This window comes from Laetiporus sulphureus (genome assembly GCF_001632365.1).
Source record: "Laetiporus sulphureus 93-53 unplaced genomic scaffold LAESUscaffold_91, whole genome shotgun sequence".
NCBI lineage: Eukaryota > Fungi > Basidiomycota > Agaricomycetes > Polyporales > Laetiporaceae > Laetiporus > Laetiporus sulphureus.
Genome location: NW_024468600.1, coordinates 31083 through 52246, shown reverse-complemented (window position 1 = coordinate 52246; position 21164 = coordinate 31083). Strand labels below are relative to the sequence as shown.

At 44.7% G+C, this 21164-nt stretch overlaps 2 protein-coding genes across 2 annotated transcripts; one reads left to right on the top strand and one right to left on the bottom strand.

Moving 5' to 3' along the window:
- Positions 1 to 3248: 3248 nt before the first annotated feature.
- Positions 3249 to 3905, bottom strand: LAESUDRAFT_804143 (uncharacterized protein; the record flags this gene model as incomplete). The annotated part of the gene is made up of 1 exon (XM_040914024.1): positions 3249 to 3905. The coding sequence occupies one exon, from the start codon at positions 3903 to 3905 to the stop codon at positions 3249 to 3251; it is 657 nt and encodes a 218-aa protein (XP_040757882.1).
- Positions 3906 to 14979: 11074 nt separating this feature from the next.
- Positions 14980 to 15144, top strand: LAESUDRAFT_631845 (uncharacterized protein; the record flags this gene model as incomplete). The annotated part of the gene is made up of 1 exon (XM_040903405.1): positions 14980 to 15144. A coding segment is annotated over one exon (165 nt), but the record flags the coding sequence as incomplete, so codon positions are not given.
- Positions 15145 to 21164: the final 6020 nt, after the last annotated feature.

Here is a 21164-nt window from a genome sequence, read left to right as displayed (position 1 = left end):
AGCTTGAGCAAATGCTGTATATTCAGCTTCTGTAGTAGATAATGCGACAGTGGATTGCTTCTTTGAGCTCCATGTTACCGCACCTGTGCCTACTAGGAAAAGATATCCTGAGATCGATTTTCGATCTTCATCATTGGCAAAATTGGCATCGGAATATCCCTTAAATTTACATTGTTCGAGGTATGGTTTCCCTTCTGTGGGACCATATACTATTCCGACATCTCGTGTGCCAGATAAATATCTAAGGATGCGCTTTGCAGCTGTCCAATGTGCCATGCCAGGATTGGCAGTGAAAGAGCTTAAGCGTTGTACTGCATAAGCAATATCTGGGCACGTTGCCACAGCAGCATACATTAGAGATCCGATGAGTGATGCATATCCGTTGCTACAGTTTTGCACATCATCGATCCCAATTTCCTCCTTCTCGAGGGGAATATTCGGATCAAGAGGCATGCCTACCACATTTGAGTTCGCTAACCCTTCTTTTTGCAGGATAGAAACAATATATTTATCTTGAGTGATTTTAATCATGCGCTTTGCACGATCTCGCTCAATTTCTATCCCGATGATCTTCTTCGGATCGCCAAGGTCAGTGACTTCAAACATGGTCTGAAGTTCATGCTTCAGATGACCCATAATATTAGGATCATTGGTGAATATCAGTAGATCATCTACCCATACGGTAATGATTTCTACTTTTCTACCTCTGATCCGAATATATGCGCAAGGATCTGAGAATAATCACCTAAAACCCGCATTTATTAGCTCATGGTTAAGTTGAATATTTCACTCACGCCCGGCTTGTTTGAGTCCATAGAGGGTCTTGTGTAATCTGCATACACGGTGCGTCTGGTCTGCATACCCTTCAGGCTGGCGCATATAAATCTCCTCTTTCAGAATTCCATTTAGATAGGCGCCTTTGACGTCCATCTGTTGAATTTTCCAATCGAGGATTGCAGCTAGCCCTAGGACAGCTCGTATCATCTCAAGGCGGACCACGGGCGAGAACGTCTCCATGTAGTCCATGACAGGGATCTGTGAGTAGCCTTTTGCCACTAAACGTGCCTTGTATTTGATTACCTCACCTTCCTTGTTGGTCTTCTTGACCAGGATCCATTTGTTGCCTACCGCTTTGCGGTCTGGGGGTAGATCTACAAGATCTCATGTCCCCATATCATGCAGTTGCTTCATCTCAGCTTGCACTGCTTGCTCCCAATGGGGCCATTCCGGTGAGTTCTTCACATCCTGTAACGATTTTGGCTCATCTGGATCCATAGAAGTGCACATTGCCTGGTAGATTATTCCGGCAGATGCAGCAGCATCCATGTCATCGTCATCTGCCTCAGGGTCATTGAGGAGCCGATAGTTCGGACGTGTGATCTTTCATTTTGATCTCCGAGGTTCTTCAGGTACCTGCGCTTCTTCCACTTCGATATGCTTTCACTTCTTCAGATCGAAACGCGGTGCATTCTCAGTGGAAGACTCCCCCTCGCACGTTTGATCTGACACGGACTCCTCCTGTAGCTCTGATGTGTCGGTTGTCACAGAGAGTGGAAGCTGCGAAGCGGGCACAAAATGATAATTGCGCGAAGTTTTTACAGCGCGTGTGGACGCGTCGTAGTAGCGAATGGCGCGCAGTCCATCGAGATAGCCAATGAAGATGTACTTCATGGTGTGCGGCGCTAACTTCGATAAGTTAAGTGCTTCATTTAGCACCCATACGTTGGATCCGAATTCACGTAGATACGCAATATTAGGCTTCTGCGCATTCCATTTCTCGTATGGCGTCATGTCAGGTAATGCGCGCATAGGTGCGTGATTCTTGATGTATGTGGCATGACCCACTGCTTCTGCCCACAGATAGCGTGGAATGTCACGTGCGTAGAGCATAGCGTGCGCGCGCGATAATAACGTGCAGTTTAGATGTTCCGCAATCCTATTCTGGGATGGAGAATAAGGCGCAGTAGTGCCTGTTTCAATTCCTCGGGATTGGCACCATTGTGTCAAGTCGTTATTTAGATATTCGCATCCATTATCCATTCGGAGCTGACGACGCTGAGTCCCATAATGACGGTCAAGATTTGTCAAATAAAATTTGACTTTCTCGGATGTCTCGTCTTTCGTTTTCATGAATGATACTGTAGTAAATCTGATACAGTCATCCGTGAATGAGATGAAATAACGCCATCCTTGTAGGGCAGTCGTCGGAGCCGGTTCCCACACATCTGTGTGTGTTAATTCTCTGGAGACTGTGTCTCTTTTTGCTGCCTCTTTCAGAAACGACTTCCTGATGGCCTTAGCTTGTACGCAGGCTTCACACTCAATATTATCTGGGCTGGGCGCGATTTCTAGGCCTTCGACCATGTGCTCCCAGTGTAACCGTGTGAGCGCTGGTTTCGCAATATGGCCATAAATTCTGTGCCACTCATCCCAGGTGTGAGGAGTGTCTTCCTGCATGACATATATGGTTCGAAAGCGGTAGAAACGGGCTCGAGATTTAATTGATAAAGTTGACCTTGTTTCTTACCTACAGCAAGTGTAGCACCATGCTTATCCATGATTAGCACATGACTGTCACCCATGTGTACCCTTCCACCAGCTTCATCAAGCCATGCAATGGATAGAAGATTGCTGGGTGCTGTTGGCGCATGTAGCACATTGCGAAGATTGAACCTTACTATGCGATTTCCCACTTTACTTCGGATGGCTACAGTGCCTCGGCCTAAAGCCTTGATAGGCGCTGGACCTATCCCGGAGATTAAGTGGTTGCATAAGGGCTCATAGGTCTGGAAAACATTATGGCGAGAAGTGATGTGGGAGGTGCTTTCTGAATCTGCAAACTAACCATAAAATGAAGCATCTGAATCTTCTAAACCTAATGATACACAGTTTTTGTCATCATCTTCTGCAATTCTCGCCTGATCTCTCTTGGCACGGCTTGATCCAGCGATCTGCGGATCATTGCGCTCACGCGCTTCGAACTTTGACTTCTTCGGCGGCGGCTCATCTCGTGCCTTATCAGATAAGATTCCTCCGGGGGCGTAGCACTCCAAGGTCTTGTGCCTCCATTTCCCGCAGTTTTCGCACTTCATTTTGGGGTGCCCGCAGAATTTACAATCCCACGTGATGTGGTTCTTCCGACCACAGATGTCACATGGTCTCATCATGCTCTTACCCTTCTTTCGCTCCGCATTCCGGGTGAAGAGGGCTTGAGTCTGCGATGTGCCTGTGGCAGCCTGCTCGGCATCTCAGCTCTTTCGGCGGCAGTTCTCATTGCGAATGACTGCGATGAGATCTTGTGATGTAATCTGAGTTCCATTGCCAGACTGTGACTGCCCTCTTGCTGCTCCGAAATAGGAATTCATGAATGAATCCCAGGATTCCAGTAGCGACATGAGGATAATTGAAACGAACTCGTCGTCCGGGATGAGCTTTCCCATCTGGTGGAGCTTCTCCCGAAGCTGACACAGTTCCTTCAACCAGTCATCCATGTCCTTGTCATCTGGAGCTCGAGGTTGATATAACATATGCTGGTGTGCCAGAAGGCCGTGATGGCCTGGCTTCTTCTTCACGATTCTAAGACTCTCCCAAATCTCATGTGATGTCCCCGACTCGCTCACATGAATGAGCTGATCGTCAGCCATGGACATCAACATGACCTCTGCTGCTTCACTATCTTTGTCTTCCCAATCTGCGATCTCGGCTTCCCTCGCTGCCTTCTCTTCTGCCGTCGCTATATCTGGCAGGGGCTGCAGAATCGGGATCTCACCGGTCACATATTTGGTAAGACGCTTCCTCTTCCATACATGTTGCACACGCCTCTTCCACGGAAGCCAATTGTCCTCCGTGAGGTATGGCATGCGGTATGGATTGTGAGAATCTGCATAGTCAGTGTTCTTTGGCATAGGGGTAATTCCGCACTTTTATATATATCTCGTAGATTTTTCGCTAGTAGACTCAGATAGCTGTATGATGCATTTATATAGTGCTGCCGGGGCTCATAACCTGTAGCGTTTGCCAGAATCTGAGAGGACGAGCGAGCGGATGATGGAGCGGGGCAAGGAGAGCTCGAGCTTATATGCCGAGCTCCCTAATTAGGATTACTTTATATATTTGGAATATTATGTAATGTGGTGCCAGCCACAACGACTTCACTGGATGCTCTCAGATTGCTCCCTCCGGGCATTCCCAACATGCCGGTTAGGGTGGAAGGAGCTGCGAATAAGGCAGCTGGTTAGGTGGCTGGCTCGAGGGGGCGTGTTGGCGTTTGGGGCCTGGGAGGTGCTGCGGGATAGTGGTGGACCTCGGGGGCATCAGAGCCAGGTACAGGAGCTGCAGGAATGGCAGCCGAATAAGCGCTGGGCGTGCGAGCTGCACCACCTGCCCTGAAGTGGCATGGTTAAAAGGGAGGTAGTTAATGTAGTGTTACCTTGCTCGTTTGTACCCAAATCCCAAGTGGTGTCGTGAGTTATTGGACGTGGTGCCAGTCTTGGCTGCCGTCGTTTAACATGCACACTGGCTAAGACCTTAACAGGGGAAGATGGACCATCACAAAGAGAGTTATTGCCCATGCTAGGGGGGACTAAGATTTTGGTAACTCGTCCAGTAAGATAAATTTCAGTGAGTGGACACCGAACCTGTTTAGACGATGGTGCTACTACCACTCACATAGATCTCAGCGGCATCCGTGCTGAGCATTTGGCCAGTTCAGATCTGTCCGAAAACCTGTCGCCCATCCTCATATGCAAACACGGAAGGACGAATGGAGAGGAAGCTCAAATGATCAAGATGGCCATGACTGGCATGCCCACAGCATGAAAAGGCTTCATGTCATGATCAGTATGCCCACAATATGCCCACAAAGGCACTCAGCATTTCAGGAGGAGTGCCTGTTCATGCTTGCTGCCCTTCCATTTTGCCATCAGCATCATAATGTGCGGCAGAGGAAAAGAGCAGGAAAAGGTTTTAGCATGGGCAACAATGCATCGGGGACATGGGCCCATGATTCCGCCTGAAACATTTTGGACACATTGTAATAACAGTCCAAATAATTATGCAATGTTTTAAGTACATACATTTTAAAATTATTTTGAATGTTTTAGAATGTTTTAAGCATCAACATTGCAGCACAATTTTGATAGCATCTATAAAGATGCAAGAATGAGACCCCAATGCTGCAGATGACAGCATTCAAGCATTATTGTGATAGCATCCTAAATGTTTCTTGGAAGAAAATCTCAAATGATACCTGTGAGTGACCATGATGTCTTCAAGATGTTCCCAATGGATTCATTGTGATTGCATAATTGTTGTTACTATATATAGTAATGTACTAACCATATTAGGACATCCGTGATGCGTTCAAGATGATTCCAGCTGGCACATGATGGAAAGCATCTGGTACTCATCGTAACATCACATTGATCACATTTGTAATGTACCCTTAAGATCCATTCAGAATGGTACCAATATATTGTAGGAATGCTGGCCAGAGCAAAATTGTTGTCTCATTTTGGTGTCTTTCTGAATAATATCACTATTATTCCACAATGAGCTCACTCAAAATAATTCAAATTATTCCGTGATGTTTACATCCGTAACATTAGAGTTACATTGTGACTGTTATCGTGATGTGTCCAAAATGTTCCCAGCGGAATCATGGGCTCATGCCCCCAGTGATGTGAAGTAAGATATACACACCAGCGACACACCGATTCCCTGGCCAGAACCTCCGCATCTGGGGGAGAACACCTCCCTCATACTGCTATAAATCAGCCACAGCCCGAGTACAGTCCCTCGCACAATCTAAAGACATGTGCAAACTGAAGACATACGCAGTGCCTTTACCTGCTCCTTCAACATCCTTTACACAATTTTCTGTTCAGGTTCTTCTAGATAGCCTCAGTGAACACAATCCTGCACCATGAGCAACTTGTGTTGCGTCTTCATGTCCGCAACATGCTCCATCCACCCATGTCAGCAACATTCACCTAGAGGGGACTCTTAGCGGTCCTTGAAGATACTCGCCTGTACTTTCGTGGTGAGGGCCACATCCTTCTGCACCCTTGCTGCGGTCTGGGGCTGCAGCATGATGAATTCAAGTGGGAGGTCCCCCATGAATGTGTTCGGCATGCTGACCACGCCCACATCCACAATAGGGTTCAGCATAAAACTCCGGCGATGTTTTTTACATGATGTCAAAAAGTCTGCTCTCCATGTAAGTATTTTACATGATTTTTTCAAGGTCAAAAAGTCACCGCACGTGTTATAGGCACCCAAGAATGTGACTTTGCTGAATGTGATTTTTTACATGTAAATTACATGTAAAAAACATTCAAAACTCTGTCAAAAATGTAAAAAAAACACGAAAGTTCACACACATGATGCAAATGCTCAATGGAAGTAGGCAGATGTGCTGTCATAGGATTCCCCGAGCCAATTTGCTTGCTTGCCATGAAAAATGAGAGTATTAGATGTAACCATCGAAGCAAAGTTTCAAGCAGGTGGCCGGCTTCTTCCTTTATTTTTGATACCTGGCCGGCTTTCCGTGATTTTTCTCTTAGCTTTTGCCTGTCTGAGTTCTTTCTCTTGGCTTTTGCCCAGCTTTGCCTGCCTGAGTCGCCAATATGAAGGTGCACGTGATGACCCTATTTTGACATTTTTGACATGGGTATTTTGGGACTATGTAAATTACATGTAAATTACATTAATGTAAAAAACATAGGAGTTTCTTGCCATACCCTAGTCTGCAATGTGTGCATACCCTGAGCATGTGACCCTCCAGCTCCACCGGCGTGACCTGAAACTCCGTCATATTGATCAACTCCTACAATCTCGTGCATCATGTGTAATGAGCAGGACAATGCGAATGGGCACACTTGATTTAAGGCTCTAACATTTCTATCTATTTACTATGTTACATAGTTTTAACTGTTTACTATATCTGTTTATTTACAGTCGAGCCTGTACATAGTAAATAAATGTATATATATAGTATAAATAATATTATGATGATATAGAGCTATTGAGTGCATGATTGCTAGATTTGACAGCACAACAGTGAGCCAATTGAAAGTTACAGTGTTCGACAGAAGCCATCACTGACAGTTGATCATCATGTAGGCTCATGAACATGAGTTTCTTGTTATTTCTTGTATGACATGAAATTTCCTGGTTATTCCTAGTGCAAGTGTTGACATTGAATGCTTGTTTTCTGCTCACTGTCATATGCGTGCTGATGCACACAGATCCTTAAAGGCCTTAACAATCACAGAGGCTGCTCACAGTTGAGTAAAACTCTACCAAAAAATGAGACCAAAAAAACTATATAAACTTTATATAAACTGTTTATATGACATATAGACAACTATTTGCTATATACTATTTATTTACACCTCAGGAGTGTAGATAGTATAAATAGTTGGAGCCTTACCTTGATTCGATCCATGATAAAGACATCGCTGTTCTCCTTAAGAAAGATCACCTCATCGCCAGTCCAGAAACGTCTGATTCACAGAGGGGATCAACGAATGTTGTTAATGTGAGGCAAAATGATGACTCCTCATCCATCGGGAGAGAGTGCCTCCCTTGTACTGCCAGGAGTCCACCTCAGCCCGAGTAAGGTCCTGTCAAAGCACTTACACTTTCTCATTGCAATTGTATCCAAGGATGACCTGCCCACTCTAGATGTACAGCTCACCAGATTCCCCAATGCCTGTAAGGCACACATCAGACTTTACAACCTTCACCTACTACCAGAGATGAGCTGGCCTGTGCTCTCGGATGTGCCGACCTTCTGTGATACAGGTTACTGCAAGCATATGTCAGTACAGCACTGTTGGATACACGAGCGTAGTCTGGTATAGTACTGTAAGTCTCTAGCTATGCAAAGTAAAGAAAGTCTGTCCCTCACCTCAGTCGCGCCATACATGAACGTACTCGACTGAGGTGCTACTACCGTGACACGTCGCTCTGTACCTACGTGCTGATCACATGTTCGTGCTGTCAAACTCAAGCTCCTACTCTCCCCATTTTCCTAGAATGGCTGCACTACAACACTCCTCCTAGGCCGCGACACTGAGGAGAATGGGGGGGGGGGAAGAAAAAATAAGAATAAGAAAATGAAAGGAGAGGAAAGAATCTAAGCCTTGAGACTAAGAAATCCAATGTGTTTGAGAAGAGCTGGCTGAGGAAGGGCCTTGGTGAAAATGTCCGCAGGATTCTCGGTGCCGGGAATATGAGTGATTTGAATTTGCTTCTGTCGAACAGCTTCGTGAAGCCAATGGTATCGAACATTGAGGTGCCGGACCCGGGTGAAGTTGATGGAGCATTTTGCCAGACTCTCACCATCCGCACTATCCATCCTGAGGCTGACTGGAAGAGAAATAGGAAGATAAATATCACCCATAAATTCCTCAATCCACATTGCTGTCTACCCTGCATGCACTGCTGTGATGTATTCCACCTCAGTAGTGGATAGAGCAACCATGTCCTGGTGCCGTGAACTCCACGTAACAGGACCACTGGCCATCACCATGACATGACCCTGAGTCGAACGTCCTGTGTCTGCGCAATCAGAGTAAGAGGAGTCAGAGTAAATCATCAGTTCGATGGTGGAGTGTGCATGGTCAGCATTGTAATAGACAATGCCATAATCGAGGGTTTCTTTGATGTAGTGAAGAACACGCTTCAGTGCATGCCAGTGGACGATACCAGGATTAGACATGTAGCAGTGGTGCGCGGCGAGAGCGGCTGACCGACAGAAGCACAAGAATGACCCCGATTTTGGCAAAGTTAGGCCGGCAAGGCGACGAGCTGGTCCGTGCTATTGCCACCGCGGGAGTCATTCATCACGAGGCAGCAGTAATGAAGCATCGTGGGAAGGCTCGGCCATCCTGAAGCTATGCTGACGCTTCTGAACACAAGAAGGCTCGGTGGACTTAGCAGTAGCAATGGCATCAGGCAGTAGGCACCCAGAAGACCAGGGCAAAGGACCGCCATCATGGCAAAGATGCACGAAGACTGCCCAGCCAAGTCAGCATGGGTGAAATGTGTTTTGATACGTGTTAACGGCCTGGTCCGGTATCTCAAACAGGAACACAATTATGTTGCAAGTTTCAGCTAATATCTTACTCGTTTCAGTCTTTCTTTTACCATACCTAGTTTAATCACCCAAGCAGGCAAACTCTCGACGGTGGCCTGCTAGGGCAGTATATAAGCCTACCACATGTACATACCAAATCAATCGAATTGGGAGGAGCTCGAGTCTTCTAGCCCACAGCCTACGTCTCAGCACTTCGTCTCTCAGCCAGCAGCTCTTTTCTATTGCCTTAGCTACGGTCACTAGGCACATTCTCGCAGTTTCAGCTAAGTCTCAGCACCAATCACAGTGCACTTCGTCATCATTACATCATCAGGCCCAGCCCACCTAGCAACCGAAGATATTCCATCACACTCCTACACTACGTCACTCAGTTATTTCTTTCAGCCCTACGTTCCCAGGACTCCTCAGAACCTGTCTGAGGCCTCGCTCTCATTGGTTTAGCCACCGACGCTCCGATGTCCTCCGATCAGAAATGCATATATGATCAGATCCGACCTGCCTTCCTGCGACAATATCGCATTTCCGATCAGCTCTGGGCCATTTCTAGCCTTAGACCGTGGGTTTCATCCCAAATATAGTAGTTGGCCCAAAGATCTTCGCACATCGGACTTAACCGAGCTTCCCCGCCATCCTCCGATCAGCATCCCATATACGATCAGCTCCGCTCCACCTCGCTGCGATCAAAACACATTTGCGATCAAGTTCGACAGTCCCACGCTTGGAGCCCCTTTCAAATACAGCTTTTCCTTTCCACACAACTCTAGTTCCTTTTCCAAGGCTCGATATTGGCTGCCCACACTGTCATTTGCCAATCTTGCGATTGTTGGCTGCACCTGCACACTACCCCAGTCCATTACCAACTCATTACCCATCCCTATTGCCAGTAGCTTCAAGTCACTAAACTGACTCGCAGCAAACCCTCGCCAAAGTCGTCTCCTGCATACACCCCACACAGCGGACCCCGGATTAGTGTTGGAGTAGCATGAGGCCAGGAGCTCCATGGATGCATCAGCGGCTCAACACCTGCATGAGATAAGCCAGGTCTGGGTGAGTAGCAACTGACAGATATATGATAGCACCAAGCACCTCACGATAGAGCATGGTCGCCATCTCGAGGGCCTCCTCTGGTATCACCTGTGTAGAAGCCTTCGCTAGCTTGATCCTTGATTTCAGTGGCGTGGCCACTGGGTTCGACTCTTGCATGTTAAAATGTGTCAAGACACGCTGTGCATATGCTCCCTGGGTAAGTCACAAAGTGCCAGCTGTTCGATCATGTTCAATGACCACGCCAAGCATATATTTTAGTTCTCCATCGCTGCTGAGCTGGTATCATGCCGCCAAGTCCCCCCACGTAACTGCAAGACCCGAGACGGTATCGGAGGCAGACGTCACATCATCGGTGTAAGTAGCCATAATGGAAAGCCCCTCATCATTGATCCGGGCCCACACACACTCATCTGCCTGAGAATGCGAGAACCCAAGATCAGAGTAGGTAAGTCGAGGTCTTTTCACCACTCATTCTCTGACTGCATGATGCCATAGAGTGCTCTGTCCAATGCACACACCCAGTCGGGATGCTCCACATCCACATAGCCTGGGGGTCACTCCATGAAGATGTCCTCAGATAATGATGCATTCAGATATGCCTTCTCTACATCATCCTGGCCCATCTCCATCCCCCGGTAGGTAGCCAATGTGAAAATGACCCAGAGAAATTCGAAACACATGACGGAGGCATGCATCTCGAAATAATCCACACCAGTGATCTGATGGAAGCCCTTCATGACGAGGCGTGCCTTGGGTTTCCATTTGCCATGCTCATTGAACTTTTGTGTGAAGGCCCATTTGCAGCCTACAACATTCATGTCAGCTGTGCTAGAAACCAGTCTCCAAGCCCCTATCTTGCGTAAATCTGACATCTCCTTTTCCATTGTGGGTCGCCAGATATTGGCATCAGCGATGGCCTGCTTGAACATGGTAGGACACAGCCCCCCTTCATGAATGTAGGCATCGGAATTGACCAGCATGTCTGAGGCAGCGAGAAAGGTGATATACGCCTCAGTGGCATGAGGTATGTCATTTGTCCAGAGCTCCCCCTGCGCCCGAGCAATGTCCTCACACTGGGTAGCCTCCTTAGACTCATGCAATGCGTGGCTCTCCACTGGTGTCCTGCTCGATCACTGCAATGGTGCAGGCTGCTGTGGTGCAGATGGCAGAGATGGTGGCAATAGAGGTGCTGAAGGAGGGCACATAGGCAGTGCAGATGCAGGAATGGTAACAGATGGGAGAGGGCATTCAAGAATGACATTCTCAACGGTACGGTGAGGTGCACTCTCCTCAAATATAACATTGCGAGACCGCACAATTTCCCCTGGAAGACCTGCCATCAGATTCCAGAGGCGATAATTGGCATCATCGGTGTAACCAACAAGCCAGCATTGATGAGATTTCAGATCCAGTTTGATGCGTACATCATCAGGTACCTTCATCCATGCCTTAGAGTCGAAAACACGCAAGTGAGCGATATTCGGTAGACGACCATGCCAGCATTCATAGGGAGTATGTCCTCCTTGACGTGTAGATGGAACAAGTGATTTGAGATATGCACTGGTATGGAAAGCCTCCACCCAAAGATAATTAGGGAGGCCAACATCATAAAGCATAGCCCGTGCATGATCAGCTAGTGTGTGATGCCCCCGCTCACTAACACCATTCTCCTGAGGTGTATATGGCACCATCGGCTGGGACACGATCACATGTTGCTGTAGGTAGGCAGCTCACATGTCGTTGATGAACTCGGTACCATTGTCAAAATGTATCCTGTGGAGCTTTTGGTCGGTCTGACGCTTCGCCATGCGATGGAAGGTTTGGAAGCACCGAAGTGTGTCCTCCTTGATCGTGTTGACCAAAGGATAGACCGTAGTAAATGATGATGCCCCATCGTCAATTGTCATCAGGTAGCGTGCACTGCTGAGTGAAGACACAGAGAATGGTCCCATGAGGTCAACGTATATGTGCTCCAGAAGCTGCGTCTCAACCTCCGAAGCACAGAATGGAGCACGGGTCTGTTTGCCTTTGATGCAGTCCTCACACTGACTGACACTGGGGGCATGGGCCCATGATTCCGCCCGAAACATTTTGGACACATTGTAATAACAGTCCAAATAATTATGCAATGATTTTAGCGCATACATTTTGAAATCATTTTGAATGTTTTAAAATGTTTTTAGCATTAACATTGTGGCACAATTTTGATAGCATTCATAAAGATGCAAGAATGAGACCCCAATGCTGCAGATGACAGCATTCAAGCATTATTGCGATAGCATCTGAAATGTTTCTTGGGGGAAAATCTCAAATAATACCTGTGAGTGGCCATGATGTCTTCAAGATGTTCACAATGGATTCATTGTGATCGCATAATTGTTATTACTATATATAGTAATGTGCTAACCATATTAGGACATCCCTGATGCGTTCAAGATGATTCCAGCCAGCACATGATGGAAAGCATCTGGTACTCATCGTAACATCACATTGATCACATCTGTAATGTATCCTTAAGATCCATTCAAAATGATACCAATATATTATATGAATGCTGGCCGGAGCAAAATTATTGTCTCATCCTGGTGTGTTTCTGAATAATATCACTATTATTCCACAATGAGCTCACTCGCAATAATTTAAATTATTCCGTGATGTTTACATCAGTAACATTAGAGTTACATTGTGACTGTTATCGTGATGTGTCCAAAATGTTCCCAGCAGAATCATGGGCTCATGCCCCCGGTGTGATGGGTTTGCCACCATTGACAACTATCCTGGTGACCGGTGTGCACCTCTGCATCTCCTCCACAGTTCACTCACTGACATATCCCAGATGATGATGCCAGGTCATCACATCAGCAGCGGAACTCAGCCTGGGCACAGCCAATGCATGAGGGTCATACGCAAGTAGAGCACGAGGGAGATGTGGCAGGATCTTCAGATCGACCTTCTCGAGTGTAACCTCATAGAGGTCCCCAGATGTGAGTGTGCCGACAATAATGAGACATGAGGATGGGCCATGGATAGTCAGCTTACCATGTTCCCCTGAGTACTGCCTACCAGCGTGATCGAGTCGTGACATGGAGATGAGGTTTGCTGCCAACTCGGGTGCATAGATCACATTCTGGAACGTCATGATGGACATCCTGCCATCAATGAGGACCTGCACAGCCACATTCCCAACCCCTACAACAGCAACCTCAGAACCAGTATAATGACAGTGATTTTCAATGAGCCCATGCAGCTGAGCGATCTCTCATGGGTCAGTGACTTTCCCGAGCTTGACCATCTCTGGGTTGACTTTGGACGTGAACATGTGAGCGGTATCCAGAATGTATGCAATGCCTCTGCTCATACCTGCCCCGAAGTTACGGCCAGTGCTGTCAAGTATTACGACATGAGCACTGGTCATATATTCACATTCATGGTCACTGATGCCCTCAACCACAGCATTGGCACCTGAATTCCTGACTGCAAATCACCCCACAGCGACTCCACGAATGAACGCCTCACCGGATGTCACATTGTATAAGCAAACATTGCCCACGATGACGTTCTTCTCAGCCTTGGAGGTTGATTGCTTCAGCACAGATGAGAAGAATGAGAGCGATGAGAGGATCAAGGGGTGGGCATAAATAAGATTTTAGATATAGGGTCAGAAAACTCCGATGAGACCCCTTCTCCCTCTGTGGAAATGTCACATGATACTGATTGTGGCGCATCATTTCACTTTCAGTATAGTGGTGTCGGAGTACATTGCAATTCTGCAAGTTTGCAATTTCAGTTGCAATTGCATTACAAGATAAACTATGTGTTAAAATGATATTCCAATCAGAGCTATTTAATTATCATATCAGACCTTGGATTGCAATGAGACATGATCATGTTGCAATTCCTTCAAGACGCGCACCTCTTGTGTCATTGCTATGTCTTGCTATCCGACATCTTACAAGTGCTTCACAATTTTTGCTCGCTTTTGTATCTTGAGCTCTCTTATCTTTTCTGAAGCTTGCATCTTGTACAACTCTGCAATGTCCTTACAGCAGGTCACAACCCAATTGCAGGCTAAAGGCCACCATGCCTCTGTACAAATACATTAATGCGAGAGGTGTCACAAGACTTTCAATGCAAAGGAGATCGCAAGCCATGAGTGAAAATGTTTAAAAGAAGCCAGAGATCGTGATCGTGATGCAGAGCTGTTGTGAGAGCTGGTCCCAGAATGAAGTAAGTGCTTGACAAAACATGGCTTATTCTGATATTATCATTAAACTCCAGTTGTAGAGACAGATGGCTTGCAAGGTGCAGCACGAGAGTTCACAAGCCACCTTGCGAGGATTGTGAACTTAGGTACACAAATGTCCTTGACTGCATAGAAGGGAGCGATGTGGCCGTGAATTTAACTGACTGATGTCTACAGCTGCTCGAACAGTTGTCTTGGAAGCATCAAGTCTTCAAGGCGCAGCTGGCCACTGTGATGGTAAGTGATGTTAGCCTTATATTCTTCAAATTATTGCCTTATGCCACCACCATGAAGGACCTCTGCCATGTGGCGAGATGCCCTTGCACGAGCCAGCTGAATGCCCTGCCAGCACATCAACCAATGACTCGAATGCAGGTCGTGACATATCTGATGAAGGTGAGTAGTTGTGGACTACAGGAGTTGGCAGCTCGATTGTGTGCTGATATGGTCTGTCAAATAAAGATACATTCAAGCCATGTATTGATGATATCAAGACAGTGTTTCATTCTCGTGCAAGAACTCCATGCAGGTTCAGTCATTTGAGGAATATGAACGAGATGAAGCTAGTCAGCCTCCTCCACCACAATCTGAGAAACCTTGGGGACCATTTCGAACATGCACAGATTTTGAGTTTGCTAAGATTGCTCTAAATGCTGCACTCAACAAAGATCAAGTCAATGCATTGATCAATATTATTAATGCAGTCGCCAGTGGCAAGGCTGAATTTACCATAGCCAGTGATATGGAGCTTCACAAGTATTGAAAACAAGCATCAGTGCTGTTGACACCTGTACATATTCTTAATATCTTGGCTAACCTGCCTTCTCACCATGAACATTGCTTATCAAATATAGTTTGAGCAGTACACTGTAGATGTTTCATATAAGAAAGAAGTCCACACTTTTGAGGTCTATGGCTGTGACTTGTGAGAATGATGTCTTGATTTGCTCCGTGATTCACGATTGAGATCACATTGGAATTGGGATGCTGCGAAGCTGTACAAATTTAATGGCAGTAATTTTGTGCACTTTGTTCATGAATCATGGACTGGGGACCTTTTTTGAGAATTCAGGTAATAAAATTCATAACGTAAATCATGTTCATTATTTGACTTTTTCATAAAGCAACCTTCCAGAAGATGGCACTCCTTTTGAACTTATCATTTATGCAGATAAGACAAAGCTATCCAGCTTTGGTACAGAGAAGAGATATCCTGTGATAGCTCGTGCAGCCCAGCTGCCAATTGAGATTCACAATGGTGAAGACATTGGTGGTGGTACTGACTATGAGGAACAGTGTGGATTTGTGATTCATTTTAAACTTCAATTCAGACTCTGATATATCTTTACCAGATGTATGATGGCTTTAATTCATGGGATGAACAGCCACTGTTGCTGTCTAATCTGTTTAGTGCTTACTGAAAAGCTGATGAACCTGCATCTTAATTTTCCTCTTCACACCATTGCAGATTCAAGAGCTATTGTCAAAGCAGCACAAATCATGAAGCGAGAGGAGGCAAATGAGCTTCTCAAGACATATGGTCTATGGCCAGTCGAAGTAAGTAATTTGGCCAAAGATCATTTGGATAGATGCTCATAAATCGAATAAAATAAAATAAATAAAATAAAATATTAAGCCTCAGATTAAGAGATGAAACATGAGTGAGCGTCCGGGATTAAGGAGGATTCAGAAAGATGTGGATCTTCCAGATATAGCATTTTCTTATATATACGTGTATATATTAGGAATATTAGATAATCTTTCAGCCACATGAGCCTGGACTCTCATTTGTGAGGGCCTCAGTACTTTAGCTTGTCCCTGAGCCTTGACCGTGAGGTTCAGCCATCTCAACACTCCTCTGCAAGCCGATGGACATTCCAAGCAAATGAGATAGCTTTTGATACCACACTTTGGAGAGTGCCTTTGTAAAAATGTCTGCAATCATATCTTCAGTAGAACAGTAGATAATATTGATACATCCTCTTTGTTGCTGTTTGCACACATAATGATATTTTACATCAAAATGTTTAGAATGCACATGAAACTGAGGATCTTTTACAATTGCAGAATTATTATCCTCATACAACAGGGTAGGTTGTGACTGATTGAAACTTATTTATTTAAATAAGCTTCACAGCCACATGGCTTCACGGGCTGCTGCTGCAGATGTGATGTATTCTGCCTCAGTTGTAGACAATGCAATCGTGGTTTGCTTTTTAGCACTGCACGTTATCGCACCTGATCTAAGATGGAACATGAAGCCAGAGATGGACTTCCAATCACATATGTCATTTGCATAATCCACATCGGAGAATCCATGGAAATACACACTATGCTCAGATTGAGCACATGTATCAGCCTGATTTTCAAGGCCATAAGTGATTTCTGCATCTCATGTTTCTGCAAGATAGCGGAGCACACGTTTAGCAGTAATCCAATGTGCTAATGCTAGATTCACCGTGAATGAGCTGAGATGTTGCACGATGAATGCAATATCGGGACAGGTTGTCACAGCAGCATACATTAAGGAACTGATCAATGACGCATATGCATTGCTTCGATCAGGCATGCTATCATCATTATCTTCTTTCTTCTCGAGCGCTATGTTCAGATCAAGAGGCATTCCAATAAAATTAGCATTCACTAATCTGTTTTTTATAATAAAGCCTCTATGTATTGAGATTGAGAGATTTTAATTGTGCATTTGACGTGATCTCTCATAATTTTAATATCAATGATCTTTTGAGGTTTTCCTAAGTAGGTGACTTCAGACGTGCTTTGAAGTTCCATTCTAAGGAATCCCATAATGCTCGGATCTTTGGTGAATAATAATAGATCGTCTACCCAAACGGTGACAATTGTTATCTTATCTTCTCAGATTCGGATGTATGCGCATGAATCTATGAGTAAATGTTTGAAACCCATGTTTAATAAACATTGATTCAATTTAATATACCACTCGCGACCTGCTTGTTTGAGTCCATACAAAGTTTTCTAAGGTAACATACTCGATTTGTTTCATTGTTATATACTTCTGGTTGATGCATATATATTTTCTCTTTAAGGGATCCATTCAGATATGCTCCTTTGACGTCCATTTGTTAAATTTCCCAATCAAGGACTGCTGCCAAACCTAGGACTGCACGAATCATTTTGAGACGCACAACTGGCACAAAGGTCTCTGAGAAGTTCATTCCAGGAATCTGAGAGTACCCTTTCGCTACCAGGCATGCTTTATATTTCATTATTTCACCTTCTTTGTTTGTCTTTTTGACAAGGACTCATCTGTTTCTGATAGGTTTGCAATTGAGAGGGAGATCTACCAGATCCCATGTTCCCATGTCATGCAATTGTTCAAGCTCTGTTTGGACAGTCTTCTCCCAGCTTAGCCATTCAAAAGACTGCTTTGCATCAGCAGGCTCATTTGCTTCCATATTTCTGAGAGCATTCATGGCTATATAGACAAGCTCTGCAAATGACGCTTGATCCGTAATGTGTTCATCATTCACACTCAGATCAAGATTATCAGCACTTCGAGCTTCTTCCGATATTTTGTCATCTTTTGTGTATGAATCATTGATGTTCGGATCATCCAGCAATCGATAATCATGCTGGACGGTTCTTCTATTCATCCTTCTAGGCTCGATGGGTGCATCATATTCTCGTTCTTTTCTCTTTTGAGAATTTTGATTGCTTTCTGGAGCCAGATCAAGGTCTTGAGACGGATCATCATCTAAACTGAATATCTGCATGTCGTTGTTATCCTCAGACTCCCCTGCATGCTGCATATTCGCAGGTGAAGATGACTCCCCCACAAAAGGAGATTGAGCCAGTTCAGGTGACAATGCAGATGAGAAATGATAATTACGCGTAATTTTAATTTGACACATTTTTGCATCATAATATCTAACCGCTTTGGGTCCATCCATGTAGTGGACAAAAACATGTTTGCCAGCTCGCAGAGCGAGTTTAGATAAATTGAGTTCTTCATCAAGAATTCAGATAATCTATTAAGTCTCAGATTAAGAGAGGGAACACAGGTAAGCATCTAAGATTAAGGAGGATTCGAGAAGATGCAGATCTTCCCGATATAGCATTCTCTTATATATACATATACATATTAGGAATATTAGATAATCTTTTAGCCATATGAGCTTAGACTCTCATTTGTGAGGGTCTCAGTTCTTCAGCTTGTCCCCGAGCCTCAGCAGTGAGGTTCAGCCATCTCAACACTCTCCTGCAAGCCAATAGACATTCTAAGCAAATGAGATAGCTTTTGATGTCGCAGTTTGGGGAGTGCCTTTGTAAAAATGTCTGCAATCATATCTTCAGTAGGACAGTAGACAATATTAATACATCCCGATATTGCATTCGCTGTGCAGCACCTCAGCTCATTCATGGTGAATCCAGCATTAGCACATTGGACCAATGCTAAATGTGTGCTCCACTATCTTGCAGAACATGAGACGTAAGAATCACTTATGGTCCTGAAAATCAGGCCGATACATATGCTCAATTTGAGCATAGCACGTATTTCCATGGATTCTTCAACACAGATTATGCAAATGATGTACATAATTGGAAGTCCATCTCCGACTTCGTGTTTTGTCAAGAATGTCTTCTGAAACATTGCTAACACTGATGTGCATCAAGCACTATCATTTGATCACCTGCATGCATATCATCTTGGCCTATTTGGTGACCATCTCTTTGCTGAGGTCTTGCAAATGCTCGGAGGACTTGGACGAAGTGCAGAAAGTCAGGCAGATCAATAGGATGAATATTTCATTGATATATATTATTGATCTGATTATATATCTGTTTCAGAAGAGACAAGATTTCACGATGACACAATTTAAATTACTTCAGCCAAATGATGAAGTTTGGGTTTAGCGATGGCACCAAGTATGAAGATATGTTAAAGATGATCAGCATGTCTCTTGGATTGTATAATATAATTGATAGCCCTGCAATGGGTTGTAATGTTTGCAACACACAATGTGCTGGTCTCTCACTCTGACTCACCAGAACAAGCACTTGACCTTGGCACACATGAACTTGTAACAGATAGGGTCGAATTCGGTCATATAGCATCATTTCAGCTTGGCACCACGATAACAGACAAGGCACTATTCAAATATAAGCAAAGATGGATAGGGTAGTGCAGAGAGCTTACATGTTTGTATCCCAGCAAGGGTTGTATTCTGGTAAAACAGAATGATCACGATATGAAGCGGAGCTCTGTAGCATAGAGGAGCCCCCAAGACAAGCTCATTTTTGAAATAAACAATGCCATTAGCATCCACGGATCAAATAATTAAGTCCTCAAGACGATCATCAGTAGCAGCAGTAGCAGGGACAAAAGCCTCAGAGGCAGGCATCACAGCCAACAATCTCACAGACATGGACTTCACGGAGCCTGCCTTTGCAGATACAGACTTAGAGAGCTCCTTTACAGCAAGCTAGTAAGAGAAAGCAAAATAGAAAAATGATGGAGCCTACTATACTCATTCTCAAAATTAGAAGAAGAACTAGGAGTAGCTCCCTTGGTCAACTTGTCTTTTTCAATATCTTCAGGAGCAGCAATGGAAGATTTGGAGTCAAAAGGAGTGGGGGGAGCCACAATGACAGCCTCAAGTGAAGAATAAGATCAGCAGATAAGAAGATGGCCATGGCACAGACCATGAAGGGGTAGTTCTTCAGCCTCAGAGTCAGGCTGAGGTGTGAATTTTTAAAAAGAAATGCAAATGAGAGAAAAGAAAGTGGCTCACCACAGATCAATCTCCTCTTTCCTATTCTCAGACAACAATTCAGCACCTCAGTAGACTCAGGAAGGGTTAGCAGCATGATCGGCAACCTTCTGGATTGAAGAAAGTAGGAGTTCGAGTTGTTGATGACTGTTAGGGGTCATGCACAGGTCATGCTATGCAGAAGGTTAAAAGCAGCCAAAGAAGGGATGAGAGACTGACATACAATTACTTCAAGGAGATGTTGGCCAGCAGCATTGTGATTTGTCAGATCAGCCTATAAACAAGCATGAAGATGTTTAACATAGTTACGATTTCTAAGGTACGAAGGAGAGTTTGTGTGACACTAGACACTTAGGGTGTCTATGTGACGTTTTTTGATACCCATGGGACAGTTAAGCAAAGTGTGAAACAGTGGAGCATTACAAAGTGGTTTCATTTTCTGCCCCTGTCCTGAGGTTAGGAGAGGGCCCTTCCTTTAAAAGTTTCTTACTGTGTTACATTTTGTTCTTACTCAGATTTGTTATCTTTTGTAATGAGTATACAATTCGGAGTTTGAACATGCATGATGCGGCTGATCCAAATAGGTGCAAATATTCAGAGCCAACCACAGCACTGACTTTGCTAGGGTTAATGCCTCAAGGGCTGATGGCTTGCAAGTGGTTCAAACCATTGTATTTAATGGCTTCAAAGTGGTTCAAAACATTCTATTCAATGGCTTGAAAGCAATTCAAACCAAGGCATTCGATGGCTTGAAAGGGGTTCAAACCATTGTATTCAATGGCTTGAAAGCGGTTCAGACCATTGTATTCAATGGCTTCAAAAACATTGTATTCAATGGCTTGAAAGGGGTTCAAACCATTGTATTCAATAGCTTCAAAAACATTGTATTCAATGGCTTGAAAAACATTGTATTCAATGGCTTGAAAGGGGTTCAGACCATTGTGTTCAATGGCTTGAAAGCGGTTCAAACCATTGTATTGAATGGCTTGAAAGCGGTTCAGACCATTGTATTCAATGGCTT